Here is a 16,779-nt window from a genome sequence, read left to right as displayed (position 1 = left end):
CTAAGATATGTCTCCCACAGGTGGAAAACCAGTTGAATGATTTATAACGTTCCTCAATTTGAAAAGTCACACTGGTGAAGAAATGGCAAATCAAGTACTGCATTATCTGTGTCACTTTTGCAAAACAGATTTCTCAAAGTACAGAGGTCAATCTTATGACAATGCTGCCAACATGTCAGGGCATTATCAAGGAATGCAGAAGAAGCTTTTAGAACAGAACAAATATGCCATATTCATACCATGTGCTTCACACTCTCTCAATCTTGTTGGCCGCAGTGCTGTTGATTGTTGTCCAGTGGCAGTAAGTTTTTTCTCAACAGTCCAGTTACTTTATACATTTTTCTCTGCCTCAACACAACAATGGGCAGTTCTTAAAACATATTTGGGCAATGATTGTGTGTTGAAATCTCTTTCTGATACTTGCTGGGAGACACATACAGTGGCAACAAGTGCAATTCTGGAGTCCTACTCAAAGATTGTGGATGCATTAGAAAGTATAGCTGAAGACCAGTCACAAAAGGGAGAAACTATACAAGAAGCAGAAAACATTGCAAATAAGATGCAAGAACTAGAGTTTGAATTCATGTTGACCATGTGGAATGAAATTTTACACCACTTTTACCACACAAGTCAAGCTCTCCAAGAAAAAGAATTGGATTTGAAAACATGTGCAGATCTCTGTCAATCATTAGCAGACCACTTACACACTTTGAGGAATGATTTTGAAAGATTTGAAGACATATCAAAAGATATCTTGACTGACACTAACTACAAAGAAGCCCAGTCCCGCAAGCAAATCAGGAAAAAACAAGCAAATGATAGCAGTGCAACAAAAACAGCATTGAATCCTAGAGACAAATTTCGCATATCTACTTACTACTCCATAATTGATACACTTGAAGCTCATATGAAGAGGAGAGGTGAAGTGTACAAAGAAGTATCAAGTAGATTTTCTTTTCTAAAGGATATGGACTTATCTGATGAACAATATTCACAAGGTTCCCAAAAGCTAGTTGACTCATACCCTGTTGACTTGAACATGAATCTCTGTGGAGAAGTATGGCAGTTCCACTGTTATATGCACGCAAAATTTAATGAAACAGGAAAAATGAAATTCAGTCACATTGATCTTCATGGCACAATATTGAAAGACGGAACACGATGTATATTTCCAAATGTAGAGATTGCACTACATATTTTTCTAACATTGATGATTACTAACTGTTCCACAGAACGCTCTTTTTCTCAGCTGAAAAGAATAAAAAACCCTCAGAGAACAACAAGGTGTCAGGACAGACTTGATTCACTTTCCCTATTGTGTATGGAAGCAGACATGCTTCGTCGAGTCAGCTTCGATGAATTTATCCAGAATTTTGCAATCAGAAAATCTAGAAAGAAGCTATTTTAATTTCAGCATACATGTAAGTTTTGTGTCATTTCAAAAAATAAAATTTTATTTTATGGTATGGTATTATTTTTATTTTGGATTACATAAGGGGGGGCACCATAATCTTTTCAGTGCTTAGGGCCTCTAAAGGTCTTAGTCCGGCCCCTGTGGGGGCTTTATAATCATTACTATCCCCACATTTTCCACAGGCTGTGTTCATTATGGAAGATATCTCACTGCTGAGGGTGAGCGGGGAATAAAGGGCGGGTTTTCTCCAAGACTGTGGCTTCCGCCCTGGCCCTTATGCAGCTCACCTGTGTGCAGCAATGCCACCCCCCAACTCCCCGTGACAGCAGAGTGGTGCAGGAAAGTCACCCTTAATGAGCCAAGGAACAAAAGAGCTCAATCAAAGAACCTGGGCAGTGGATTGCCCAGTATCTCCATGAGAGTTTTGTGGAGATCTCTGAAGCAGATTCCCATGAAGTGAGAGAGTCAATCAACACCCTGTTCCGCCACTCAGACTAGGCATGTGGTGGTATGTGCATCATACAGACACAAGCCTGCTTTCTGCAACCTTCCTGCCCCCAACAAATCACTTCAGTGATTCCCAAAATCAAAGCCACTTACCGGGAGCCTCCTCTCCTGTTTGCGCTTCGCCAAGCTCCGACAGCTGTGACTGGCTAGATTCCTCCAGGGTAGAGACGAGCTCCTGACTGCATGCATCTCTGACCTCAGAGTCATCCTCTGCCTCTAGGTCCCCCTCCACATTCTCGTCCAAGATTTCCTCCTCCTGGCTCAATTAACTTCAACTGGCATGCGAGCCACCAAAGTATTCACAGTGGCCTTCACAGTGGAGGTGGGGTCGCCACCAAGTATGACGTCCAGCTCTTTGTAGAACCAGCAGCTCGTGGGCGCAGTGCTGGAACGGCAGTTTGCATCCCGCGCCTTGTGGTAGGCATTCCACAGCTCCTTCACTTTGACCCTGCACTGCCTCTTTCTGTCATGCATCATGAAATCTGTCTGTAGGTATCATAATTCCTACAGCTGGAGCGCAGCTGGGACTGGACAGCCTCCTCTCCCCAAATGCTGATGAGGTCCAGCAGCTCGACAATGCTCCATGGAGCAGGCCTTGTCACCTGGAAAGATGCACTGAGACCACTGCTTGCGTCACCGAGCAAACAGGAAGGGGACTTTCAAAATTCCCAAGAAATTTAAGGAGTGGTCCCCTGAGGGCAGGGCCGTAGAGTTCAAACCGATGACCAGAGAGGCGGGAACAGGCATTGTGGGACACCTCCCGGAAGCTAATCGCAGCGCTGTAATCGACCAGGGTGTCCACACTGGCACCGCAGTGCTGTACCCCCGGCACAGTAAGCTGTACGCCTTTAGTCAGAAACTGTGCCGTTTCTGGGCACCAAGTGCCTTGGCAGTGTGTACACCTCGGGAGTTACACCGCGGAAAGCTGCGTTACTGCGCAGAAACTTGCCAGTGTAGACAAGGCCTCAGTGTCCTAAGGTAGGTCACAATGTTTGGGTTCTCTTTGGCACAATACTGCCACGCCAAGTGGACTTGTATTTCCTTTTATAAACCATTTTCCAGCCTGACTAGCAGATTGTTTACCTCTTTTTAAATGAGGCAGCTTGCTTTCCAGGTACACTTTCTCAAACTCTCACAGCACTAGAAAATGTCACTCTCATCAGTGCCCCAACTCCAGTGCATGGAGTTTGTTTTTCTTGTGTTAACAGCAAGTTCATATTCAGAATACCTGTCTCTCTAACTTACAGTAATAACCCTGTAGGGTACATTCAGTGTCAGAAATATTTAAATAATCTTCACTCTGACAATAAATCACTACTACATATTTTCTGCAGAATTGTTTTATCACAACTCTCAGGGGTATCACTTATGAATAAATAGAATAAGAGGTTCACTATTGAGCCCATTGGTACTCCAGCTAATGCTATAAACATACGTCTGTTGAATACTTGGATACTAACTTATGTCTTTGTGCCAGTCAATCAGAACTTGATTAAAGTCTTTGACATAAATACATATAGGCTTAAAAACAAATGTTTAGTGTAAATGATTTTAGTCATTGCAATTATGGCCCTCATCACTAATATAGGCATATTTAAACAAAGTAACAGGGACTCTGTCAAACAGGCTGCTGTACATTACAATTGTCTCATTCAGTGACTGTGAATAAATCAACAGTTATTGCCTCATTAAACTACTGTGTCCTGTTTGTAATGCCACCAACTTCTCAAGAATTGTGTCCAGTGTTAACTGTTGGTCTAGGCTTCAAGAAAACTATTTTAAAAAAATTCATATAGGAAAACATTTGATCTTTTTTTCTTCTGCTTTTTTGATGATGTGGACAAAGTTTAAATCTGCTTATAAAAATTCTTGTCTCTCACCTCTATTAAAATATCAATTACCAGTAGCCATGGCACATTTCCAAGGCTGCATAAGTTCATCTGCAGACAAGAAGAAGCTAAGTAAGACAAATGGGGAATATGTTATCCTAGTAAATGAAAAGTCAGGAGCTGGGCTTTAGGCCATGTAGGGCAAGTTTTATTTGTTTTGACTTCATTAAAGGTTATAATACTTCAGTCGGGTATTTTCCAGATCATAAACAACAGAATAGTTTCTATCTAATATCAAGTTTTTGGTGATGAAATGGTGCAGAGATTTATTCACACATCAATAAAGCCTCTTTTTAAAAAAATTTTAAAAAATCCAAGAAAAAATCTTCCTATGCTTAGGGCCTGATCCACAGTCCATTGAAGTCAATGAGAGTTTTTCTGTTGATTTCATTGGACTTTGGATTATGCCCTTATAGAGCAGTGAAATGGAAAGAATTTCTGTCTTAGGGCTAGACTCATACTTTCTCCCTCTGTCTTCCCGTGCAGTGCCCCAAAAATCAAGATTCCAAATGAGGATAGAATCTGGACACTACACTATTCTATCTTCCTATTATACTTGTTTTTCCTGTTGTGCTATATAAGAGCTATTAAGTTTGTTACACAAGAAATAAAAACGGGATGTATTTTAATATTAAATAGAATAATACCCAAAGGAACACAGCAAAATGTAATGTTAACAATCAGTTTCCTTATTGGGATATATTTGTAGATTCTCAGCAGGTCTCCAAACCTCCATGCCTTCTTTTAAAGCCATTTCCATGTATGTATTATGTACCCCAGGGCTGTGTACCACCCAGCCCAACAAATTTCTACCGGAACACGTTCGCCATCCTATATAAGCTTCATGAAATATATGAATGTCGTTCGAAAATAACATCAGTGTCTGGCATTAAATCTAACATACTCCCATCTACAGTTTGCAAAATGAGACTGTTTTCTAAACGTTCTTATATTAAAACATTTTTCTTCTCTTGGGCCTATATTTTGCAGCTTAAATTTTCCAGACGCATTAAATAACCATTTGCAAGTGGTGCATACTCTTGTATTTCTGAAACCATGGAGTATGGTATCTGAAACCCACCTCACAATGAACTGTTCTTTTACACCCATCCACATATACTCAAATCTCACTCATTCTTCTTTCAGGCCAACAGCCAAAACAGGCCAGGTGTTTGGAACACTGGAAACCCTGGTTCTGGTCTCACCAAAGTTTTATCTTTTTCTATGAAGCTATTATTTTACCTCTGGGGAAAAAGCTCCAGCAGCTCCCCCCACCAGAGCCTTTCCTTGCCACAGCCAAAGGCTCCAGCAGTGGGGAGCTGCCGAGCCTTTCTCTGTCTTTCACTGTGGCACGTAGCTACCTGTACCCTACACACCACTGCAAATGTAGATAAGGTCTAAGAGTTAGGCCAAGATTTTCAAATGATGTTGGATGACTCAGTGTTTGAAACGGCTCAGAGGAGTTGCACTTCTAGAATGTGCTGAGTGTTCACCCTCTAGTAATCAGGCTCCATTAAAAGGGCTCAAGCCTGTATGCAAAAAATGAGCCACCCAAAATCAATGGTCACTTTTGAAAAACTTGGCATTCATTTATATATGTTTTCAAAATTCTTCCTTAATACCACGTCACAAAACACTGGCTCTCACCTGATACACTGTATGCAGAAAGATAATTTATATCATATATTTCATATAATAAAAACATATGTGTTTCTCTGTCTGTGAGCTCATTATATTGACATAATGCTATTGTGACTAAATGCCCAGAAAAAGTCAAAAATATTCTCAGAAATAAGGTTAAAAGCCTAAAAATCAATGTATAAAATAAACATAACCAAAAATAGATCCACATTTTACATTATATGACAATACATACTGGACAAATTAATGTCCCACTAGCATTGTCTTTGAGCACAAAGGGTCACACTCTTTAATTTTAATAGCCTGGCATTAAATAGTCTATTATTGCTTCTGTTAACATTTGACATAAAGTTCATCAATTAAACATAGGGAAAAAGAGCCTACAATGATCTGAAATTACTATAATGTTATTTCAGTTGATGGTGGCCAAGGTAAAGAGTTAATTTAAGATAAAACAGGGACCTGTTCTCACATTAGTGCTCCTGTTACATTATGAGACCAACATTTAGAAACATACCTAATTATTAAGCCTTCATCTGAGTTTGCATATTTTCCACATATTGGGCCAGCTGCTATAAACCATTGACTTCAGTGGTGCTGCAGCAGTTTACATGAGCTAAGGATCTAGTCAATTTTTTTTAAGGGGAGGGGTGGGACCTTGTGTGTTTAATTTTTAACTGCAATGCATCCTATGCTGATTGCATTTCCAATTTAAATCAATGTGAAAAGCTTTTATTATAAGTGAATGCAGTTAATCCCTTTGGAAGAAGACTGTAATAGCCTAAGCAGTAGTTCTTAAATCAGTGTATAGCCCTGGAAAAGAAAATCTGGAGCCTTACTTAAAACAAATAATAATTACATCTATATAGCAAATTTCGTCTGAATATCTAATACAAATGTTAATTAAGCTTCACTACATCCCTGTTTGTTCCATATCCATTTTGCACATTGTCAAACTGAGCCACACAGAGGTTCAAGGATTTACTCAGAGTCACAGAACAAGTTCCTAGGTTCAGTCACATACAGTCACGGATCCAGTACTTGAACCTGCTCTCACTGAAGCCAATGGCAAAACCCCATTACCTTCAGAAGTGCAAGATCAGGCCTCAAATTGGTGGTAGAGTCATTATTGAACGGTAGTCTACTCACTACGCCATAATGAGAAAATGTGGCTGTGAAACTCTGTTGGTGGGCCAAATCTTGTTGTGCTCACTCAGTTTTTGCTCAGGCCTCATGCAGGCAATGTTTTCATACCAGTCAATGGGAATTCTACTGGAATAAGGACTGATTAAAAACCGAGTAAGGACTTCTGGGTTTGGACTGTTTGTTGTGACATGCTCCAACACCACCTTGAATACTCACAGGTATTTGGAAGGAAACAGTCATGTATCTGGATATATTCAAGATAATTTTGAGATTAAAGCAGGATACCTGGGTTCTACTCTTGGCTCTGCTGTGAAAGATAGCAATAACACATTGTCCAAGAAAAGGTGACATTATTACATCAGAAGAAGGTCTAGAGAGCCTCTTCTCCTCTACCCTGAATAAGTAGGAGGGAAGGACCTCTACGTAGGGCTCAGGAGACCATTAGGTAGTGACCCTGGCCTCTGCCAGCCCCAAGGGGATCTGGTCTACCCAAACGATTAGTTTACACTGCATTCTACTTCATGTGCGAGCCAGGTATGCTCATTGCTTTTTTGCAGAAGACCAGTAAAGTGCACCAGCAGCGAGCACAGAGCATGAGTTACATTATCAAAGTGAGTAATTATCTAAAAGAAATGGAATTTTATTGAACTTCTCCCTAACCAACAGCAACTTCCAATAAAGGCAGCCTTGTTGGCTTGATTCGACTTGAGAACTGAAGCTGAACATTTTCTCCCAGTTTGGTTTGTACTGTGTGCACAATCTTGCTGTGTATTTATATTCAGCTCAAATGCAATTAATTATTTTTAAAAGAAAAGAAGCTGTAATGAAAACTCATAAAGATAATCAAGAAACTATAATTTAACACATATTCATGATGCCATCCTATGTATATGGAAATGATGTATTTTGTATTCATTAAATAATGCAATATTCTTTTCAAATAGCATGTGATAGGTAATATTTCCTTTTCTGTTATGAGTCTTGATCCACATTAGACTGAGATAATGGCTATATTTCTTCTGATGATTGCAAGCAGTTTAGTTCTAGCAGCTGATACCTGAACAGCCACTGGATGGCAATAGAGAATCAGTTTTAGAAAGAATCCAGTCCTTCCAAGCGCCTGTGTTTTTCCACTGAATGCATCCGATGAAGTGAGCTGTAGCTCACAAAAGCTTATGCTCAAATAAATTTGTTAGGTGCCTAAGGTGTCACAAGGTCTCTAAAGTGCCACAAGTCCTCCTTTTCTTTTTGCGAATACAGACTAACACGGCTGCTACTCTGAAACCTGTGTTCCTTTAGTCACTGACCTATAAATGTCCTGGATTAGATTCTTCTAAAATTGTGTTTTCTTTTCTAAGATTGTTCAAATAGAACACAGACAATAAAAATAAGAGAAAAGAAATCTCACCACTGACCTACCTTTGATTCCTTAAGCACCATATATACTATTTGCCCATTAGCTGAACAACATTCCCCTTAATTCATAGTGTCAAACAGGGGAAGGGCACAATTCACAAATTTTGGGTCTGGATGCAGCTCAGAACTTCCCCCAGGGGTTCAGGAGCTAGTGTAGTGGGCTGATTTCATGTATAATCAGAAACCTTTTCTTTATTCCTGCACCCACGAAAGAATCATAAAATCTAATTTCTCTGGATTTAAAGTAAAGGCTAATTCTAACCATCTATTTCAGTCATTTTCCCATATTCCTTTTTCTCGAGGGGAAGTAAAGGGGGGATTTAAATAAGCTGAGCTGAGCTTTGGTGAGGAGATCCATGAAGATATCTGAAACTTGCACTTTTGGATTTCTTCACCTACTTTTTCAGTTTTTACTTAAATTTGAACATTTCCATGCAGATACCAACAGCAAAATTTCACCAGCTCAGCCTCAAAGTACATGGCATGGGCTCATATGTAGGTCTGCCACTAACTCCATGCATTGAGCAGACTGAGAAACAGATTACACAATCTGCCTCTTGGTTCCCCCGATCCCTGGCACAGCTGTACTGGCCAGCACTCTGGATGGAAGAGGCAGAGCCAAGGTTTGGGTTTCTCCTAATCCCTACCTCCCTGCATGAGAGAGAGAATAGAATCTCCCTCCCACACTGTTCTCCATGAAACAAGTAGCTGGTGCAGGGATGTAAGGGGAATTCCTCACTCCCCTGCATTCTATCCTAGGCAGCACAGCCACACCACGTATAATTGAGGTTGTCTGACACGTCCCACTACAAAACCTGTTTTCAGTTACTTGTAACTTTGCCAAACTTAAACTGTTCTGGGAGAAATTTCCCATGCCAGGTGTCAGCCTCGAGTAATTTTTGTGGTAGTTTCAGCTAAAATGGTTAGGGAGAAATATGTTATTTTGCCTATGTTAAAAATATTCTCACAGCCATTTCATTGAGACGGTATAATGATCCCATGCTTCATCATGTTTTGCTTTGGTAGGGTTTTGGGTGAGGAGGATGTTGTTTTGTTTTAAATGTACACACTACAATCTGTTTATATTAGAGAAGACCAGGTCAAAGAAGTATGCCTGGCACTTGGAGTGGAAGGTGATGAGATTTGTGATGGTCCATAGTTCCTGTGGGACTTCATTACATAGTTTGAGATTCTCCCCCAAGAGAGTTCCATTGTGCCTGAGGAGCAGAGTTGGTGAACACAGTCTTCACCCCAGATCATGAGGCAGCCTTTTAGATATGCTGGGCCCAGCTCATAGAGCACCTTGAAGATAAGGACCAAGATGTTGAACTGGACTTGATATTCTATGGGAAGGCAGCATAGATAGCAGAGGACCAGTCTGATGTGCTGGCAGTAGTCCATGTTGCTGAGGAGATGCACTGCAGCATGCATATGCAGAACAGGCCGTACTCTGTCCCTATATAACAAAATAGAGATTTCCCTTGGATTCATCAAGGGGTTGATTCTTCCACATATGGAACTCGCGCTAAAGTCAAAAGGAGTTTCACCATGCAACAGGCTGGCAGGATTGGTGCCTAACATTTTTTGATAAAGATGCTCACACTGAATCGTAAATTAATTTCACTTTTCTTTCCCGGTACATTATCCAGCCATAATTAGCTCTGTGGAGCAGGGATTATGTTTTTGTTATATGTTTGTACAGTTACTAGCACAACGGGGTCCATGCCTGGTGCTCTTAGGCGCTCCCACAGTACAAATAAATATAATAGGTGTCCTAGTGATCTCAGACGTATAGATCCCACAGCTAGAATTCTGTGCTACAGTAAAAAGAAATATTTAGACAGTGCTTTTCCTTGATGGGTGATGGAGATGGGAGAGTTCAAAGGAAATGTTAGCCAATTTCAAAATAAAGTACAGTGCTTCTGGGCCAGATTATCTTCCCACTGATAGTGCTTTTACTTCAGTGGAGTTATCCCCGATTTACAGAAGCACAAGTCAGAGGAAAACCAGGAAAATTAGTTCTATTCTGGTTTCACACACACAGGTGAGCGTGATTCTCCTCCCACAGGAGAATGAATCAGAAACAATTCTCTTGAAGTCAGTGGTGTTAGACTAATGTAAAACCAGTTGTGAGAGACTGAAAAATCAGACCTTGGGTAATTATTTCAACAAGCTGTTCCTGGCATACCTCTCTCAAATCTTTGTTAGTTCAGTAACCAGGTGACTGTGATGATTACAACACTGAGTGCAGCACTGTTTTGGATTCCTAACTCAGATTTAAGCCATTACCATTAGTCTCCTGAAAGAAGAGGGGTGTATTTTCCTCACCTGAAACTCACATTAATGTTTATGAAAATTATGCATGTGATGCTAGATGCCAGATTCCCTTTTACCATGGAAACTAATATCAAGTACATAATTTACTGTGTGCTTGTTGGCACCTGCTGTGGTTTATGTCGCAATCCAGTTTTATTTTTAACTCTTTGTCTTCATCTGCTTATAACTCTGGAAAAAAAAACCTTCTCTTAGACTGAAATTGTACATGCCCCATCTCAGCTGAAAGGTGAACTTTTTCTTCTTGCAAGTCTGAGAAAATCTGTTCAGCCATTTTTGCATTATGTGAGACTATAAACAAATTATAATTTGCCTAAGGTAAGAAAATACTGCTACAATCTTTTCCATGCAGATAACTCAAAAATGGCTGAATGTTCAGACTTTAACCTGGTGTGAGAAGCTTAGACATCCATGACTAAGCTTTACACAGCTGGTGAATAGTAAAGTTATGTGCAATTGAAAAGCATTTCTGAACGTGCTCACAGAGGTTTTTCTACAGGTCTTATAACATCACCAATGCATTTTTTTCCTTCCCAGTTTAATAAGCACAAGAGCTTCTGCTCTGAGGCTCTTGCTTGGATAGTTTGCGTAAGGAAGCTAGAAAAGTTAGTTCCCAGTAATTGTAGTTCTTTGAGAGTATTGCCTGTGTATAGTCACATTTGTGGAAATAATTGTGCTTGCATTCACACACCTCCCATTTTAATTCTTGTGTGGGCTTCTGAGAGTATAAAAGGAGTATCCCGAACTACCCTTCATTTACCTCTGACCGCTGACAGTGCAATGAATTCCTTGCAAAACAGTGGCTTGACCTTGGCTCTCAAGGGTACTGTCACTGTTATCACAGATAAAACAAGAGCATCCAGAAACAGAGATCTAAATGGAGCTATAATCTCCACAAGAAAGACCTGATTCACTAGCAGGGTAACAGGGTACGGTTCTAAAAGTCTACTCTTGTTTTTTACTTTCCCCAGCTTGATCATTATCCTCCAGCAAGTTACAGCCTGCCGACAGCATCTGACACTCAGTTCAACTCCCCAAAGGCGCTCTTCCTGGGAAAAGTTATAGGTGAGATTACGTTTTAATAATTTATTTTTATTAGACATTTTCAGAGAGAAAAAATATATATAAGCACATGAGATTGTGATGTTCGTAGTGTCTGCAGTAAGACACCCTTGGACATCTCATTTTTTACTAGAGAGACAGTGATGTTTTGGTTAAGTGGGATATCCATCAGATGGGGGTACTACGCTGTTATTGCAAAGGACAAGGGGACACATAGATAAACCAGGGATAGAGTAGGCTGTGGCTAATATATACAGAATGTAGATCATATATAAAGTTCTAGGGAACGTCATTTGGGACAGTACAATTGCACAGTTTCTGTCACCATTCAGATTTGCTGAGGGGGAAGGGGTCAATAGGACTTATGCTGCTTTGCAGTGAAGTATGGGAAATATTTAGGAAATTTGGAGCAGTATCTTTTATTGTGAATTCATTGGCCACACTTTTATGACTCATTTTCAGAGGTAGTAGCTACTCACAAATGTCACAGAACTCAATGGGATTTTCAGGTGCTCAGCACCATTTGAAATTCAAGCGATTACTTTCTGTAAACCTTTTACTTAGCCACAATAGTTTGGATTATAGTGAAGAGTCAGACTCAAAACATCATGAACTTATGTTTTCTTTCTGCAACACCATAATTTAAATGGTAACTTAAATGGTAAACCACATGGAATGTAGGTTGCCCCACAAACAGAATCTGTATGTAAGCTTCTTACATGTACCATACCTGAAATGATTGTATCTCTACCGTATTTCCAGCCTGTTCTTCTGTCAAGGTGATATAAGGAAGGCCCTATAAAAGTTAAATTTTATATTGTTTGGGGACCAAATGAGATGTGAGGGGAAAAGGACTTTTGAAGAGGAAAGGAAATCAACTACAGAATTTTATAATGACATATTTTTTCCATTTGCTTCATTTTTAGTCTAGTTTACCTTATTTTGTGACTTTCTGGGAAGCTGGATGTCAGTGTAAGGTTCTCTTTGGTTTAAATCAAGCAAATCTAGGCTAACATTGGAGCTGAATCCAAAACTCAGGTTTTATTAATTCTTCTGCTTTTAGGCTCAGTAAAACAGAATAAAAATGAACAGTCAGAATAACTGTAAGTTGTGAAATGGGACATGAACAATGATTTTGGTGCTCAGCCACATGAATGCAATATGTTACAGTAGAATATCTAGTTTCATCTTGCTGACAATATAAAACTTGAGTGACTGTACTGCTCTCTGAATATTTCCATCTTACAGAGCTAAATTACAGCACACAGGACAGTCTGAAATTTAGAGCTCCTAGCGCCCATTCTACTGGACAAATCCTAGGTCCATTTAATCATCAATAGAATAGGCACAGGATGCAAGAGATGAGGTGTAGTCACTCAGCAGCTGTAATCTTGGAGTGGCTCAGGGCTTGTCTACACTGGTAAGTTTCTGCGCAGTAAAGCAGCTTTTTGCACTCAAACTGCAGACATGTACATACTGCCAAGCCCCTCTGTGGGCAGAAACTCCTCAGTTGCAGCACTGCAGAAAAAACCACCTCGACGAGAGTCGTAAGGCTATTTGTGCGGAGGCTCCAGTGCTCTATTGCCAGTGTAGACACTTGATTGCTTTCTGCACTGTAATTGGCCTCCGGAGCTGTCCCATAATGCCTCACGTGCCTGCTCTGCTCATCGTTTTCAACTTGGCTGCCCTGGAGACATGTGCTCCTCCCCTTTCAAAGCACCATTTTTGACAGATGTTGCGTGCTGTGCTGATCTGCTCCGGGACACAAAGCAAACGATTAATGTGGAATGCTCGTGCTGTTGGACACAGAGGCAGGTGTGCATGTGTGAGAGAGAGAGATTGCTGTGCAGAGAGCCCAGGGAGGGAGGTGGGGGCTGATGTTGGGGTTTCCCCCTCCCCCTGCCTCAAGGCTGGCTGCTTTCTGCCACTGTCTGAACTTACAAGACAGCATGCTGACACACTCTCTGTCCCCCAAAACACATTCTCTCTCCCCCCCTCCATACACACACACACTCTCTCTGTCACACACACTCCCCTTCACACACACACACACACACACTTCAGTTGAAAAGCAGTTGGCAATGTAGTAGGATGCCCATGGAACAATGGGATTGGGAAACCTGCATCATGTGATGCTGTGCCTGCCCCATGAGGCATTGTAAACCCTTCCCAAAGCACCCTGCAGCCAGTTGCGCAGTGGGATAGCTACCATAATGCACTGCTGCTTTGCCATTGCAAGAGCTCCTAATGTGGATATGCTCCACCATCACAAGGAGCACAGTGTGGACACGAAACAGCGGTAATTCCAGCAGTTTAATAAAAGTGGTATCATTTGTGATGCAGAAACTTGCCAGTGTAGACATACCCTTACATAGGGTGGCTGGGAGCTAATCTCTTCTCCCCAAACATGCCCTGTGGAGGTTCTGCTAACAACAACAGACAAAACCAGTGCCTGATAAAATATATATATTGGTGGAAGATAAGGTGTGGATCACCCGAGGGGAATTCCTGGCCTCATCACTCCACCCTGATTGCTTCATGTGAGTGGTTTGTTGCCACAACGGCTCCATTGTCTCTCTGGGCTGACAGCTATTTCCAGACATGTCAGCTGTCTAGGCTGCTCAGATTTAGAAAACCATCAGACTATGGTGGTACTGCCTCCACGATGCAATCTTCTAAAGCCTGACTCTAGTCCTGAGAAGTTGGATGGATGAGGAAGCCTTATGTGGCTCCAGGAGTGTACATCCTCATTACATATGGGAAAAGCTTGGGGAGAACGTGAAAAAAGATATGAGAGAGAAAATACAGGGACGGAAGTATCATAGAGAAAACATTGTAGGGGGAAAGGAAGATAAGGAGGCAGAGGGAAAGAAAAGTTAGGACGCTAAACATTACAGGCAGAGATGTACCATACTCTATGGGGGAAGAGTGAAGAGGAAAAATTGGATTGAAGCCAAGAAGAGAGAGAGAGATTATATGAAAGTTACAATTTTAAGAGTATTAAATGGAAAGGTGATTGGCAGTACCCAATAAACAGGACATACTCTTATATCTTTAAATTGCAGGGTCTTGGGAGGCGGGCAGTCTTAGATAGCATTACAACATTTTTCACCCTTAGTGGTGTTAGTCCTGGGGCTGATGAATGATGGGTAGATTTTCCAAGCCCTGCAACTAGCTTGGAGACCAGCCAGCTCTATCCCACAGATGCCACAGGGTCAGTATTATTTCCTTTGTCAAGTTTTAGTGCTGTCCTCCTTAGGTTTTCTCTTAGCATTCCTCAAGAACAAACTGCAAGAATTGAACAGGTAATGAAGCTTTTTGCATCTAGGTCACTTGCCTGAATCCAGCTTATGTTGGCAGTGACTGCAAATCATTACTACCACCTCACAAGTGTTTGATCTATATGAAAAGAGATATTGACTTAGCCTGGTTTCTGGGTACCTACATCACAAAAATCACCTCCACATTTGACTCCTTGCAAGTAATAATAGAGGCTTCAAGGACTGGATGGGCATACGTTATTACCCTCTGACTTCTGTGTGTATTCCATCCAAGTCAGAGTTGCGGCACATTGCTGGGATAGTGTGGGGAAGCCTACATTCCACCTGTCCATGATGTTCCTGCTATGTAGCGACATAGAAAAGATCAGTCTGCAGTAATGTCATTACATTCACTGATATTTTTCAGAGTAACCCAACTTGACCCCATCTTTTTTTGCTCTTCTTAGCAGAGTTCATCAAGTCTAGTTTTCCTAATTTCGTTCATGTGTCAGGGAAATGCATAATATTTGTGAGTGGTTCTAGTCTGGATTCCTTCTTCTTTTCAAATTTGACAGGCTAAAAACATGGAATTAAATTGAGTTCCAAAATGATGAGTTGGCTCTCTGTAAGATGTACAGACTAATAAACATAATACTGATAACATCCACCGTATAGATATATGTGGTGAAGTCGCAGATTTTCCTTCTCATTAGATGCATTCAGGGCATAATGAAGTCACCACAAACGTTGGTGAAATCAGTAAAGTGAGAGAAAATGTTAAAAGATAGGAACAGGCAGGGTGCCTGGAAGACCTTGGAAAGGTATTGGGGTCAGCTGGAATATATATGGTCTATGTTTTCATGTGCTATTATGAGAATCAAAAACAGTTTCCATGTTTTTTGAAATGTTATGTATCATCTGTCATTATAAATTATATTGTGTATGTTGCTCTGCATCCTTTGATTGATGGTATTGCTTTGCCTTTTTAGTGTTTTAAGTTTATTTTTATCTGTTAGGAAAGTGCTTCTTTGCTTATTCTGTTTAGATTGACTGTCTCTTCAAAGTGGGACATTTTATTAAATAAAAGAATATCAGAGCCAGAGAAACAAAAAGAATGCACTGTGCATGCCAAAACAAAACAAAAATCTCTGGAGAACCCCTGACTCACTGGTATAATTGTTGCACCACAGCCAATTGCCATTGATCAGATTGACAAACAACTGCCAGGGGGAATGCTGAGTGAGGGGAGTGGAAATCAAGGTTAATATTGTTACATGTGTTCAGCACAGTTTGAAGGGCACACTACCGGCAGAATCTCGTGTTTTTAAAGCTCCTAATTGCTACATTATCCTCGCTAGAAGCAGTTCCAGTGAACCTGGAGGGAGTCTCACCTAGCAGAGGTGTGTATACAAAGGTGATTATCTATACATCATCATATGTACAGTTTGTAATGTCCTACATTCCATCTAGAAACAGGGTTATAGTTGAGAGGCAGAGTGTTTTATTTTTGTTTTGGTTTTGTTTTTCATCGACGATACGCAGTCTTAATTATCTTAATTAATGTTCTGTTGGATTTGATGCTTTCTTGTCTTGAAAGGTGAAGATGAAGCTATATTTACAAAGTCAGCTTGTGATTTTGTGGAGCATTTTGGAACCATCCTACTGAGAAACAGTCCTACCTGTCTTTTCTTCTTCTTCTTTCTTCTTCTTCTTCTTCATCTCGTTTTTTTACTACGTTTATTTGCAGAGAAACAGCATATCCTGCCAGCTTTTCTTCCTATGACCATGTCACAGTTCAGGGCAACTGCACCTGTAGTGGTTTCCCTGTAGTGGTTCAGCAAGAACACCCACACTCAGGTTTCTGGCTTCTAGACTTTGCCTTTCTTGGATGGAGACATGCATCTCTCTCCCTCCTGACTGGGGTATTTCTAGGCTGAATGATTCTCTACTTTCACTGTTTCAGAGGAACAGCCGTGTTAGTCTGTATTCGCAAAAAGAAAAGGAGTACTTGTGGCACCTTAGAGACTAACCAATTTATTTGTGTTATTCCCAGAAAAAGGCAGTCTGCTTAAGCTTCCGGCTTCACTTCCCTCCTCAGAAATGGTACACA

General features: G+C 40.7%; 1 protein-coding gene across 4 annotated transcripts in view; it reads left to right on the top strand.

The window, feature by feature from the left end:
- Positions 1 to 16,779, top strand: part of CNTNAP2 (contactin associated protein 2) — a 1,645,619-nt gene that overhangs the window by 1,534,781 nt on the left and 94,059 nt on the right. For all 4 annotated transcript variants that reach the window (XM_075125590.1, XM_075125593.1, XM_075125592.1 and 1 more), the window contains one exon: positions 11,319 to 11,412. In XM_075125590.1, the coding sequence (XP_074981691.1) occupies positions 11,319 to 11,412 (94 nt within the window). The remainder of the gene's footprint in view (positions 1 to 11,318; positions 11,413 to 16,779) is intronic.

This window comes from Caretta caretta, chromosome 2, assembly GCF_965140235.1.
Source record: "Caretta caretta isolate rCarCar2 chromosome 2, rCarCar1.hap1, whole genome shotgun sequence".
Classification (NCBI taxonomy): domain Eukaryota; kingdom Metazoa; phylum Chordata; order Testudines; family Cheloniidae; genus Caretta; species Caretta caretta.
This window is presented reverse-complemented; position numbering and strand designations above follow the sequence as displayed.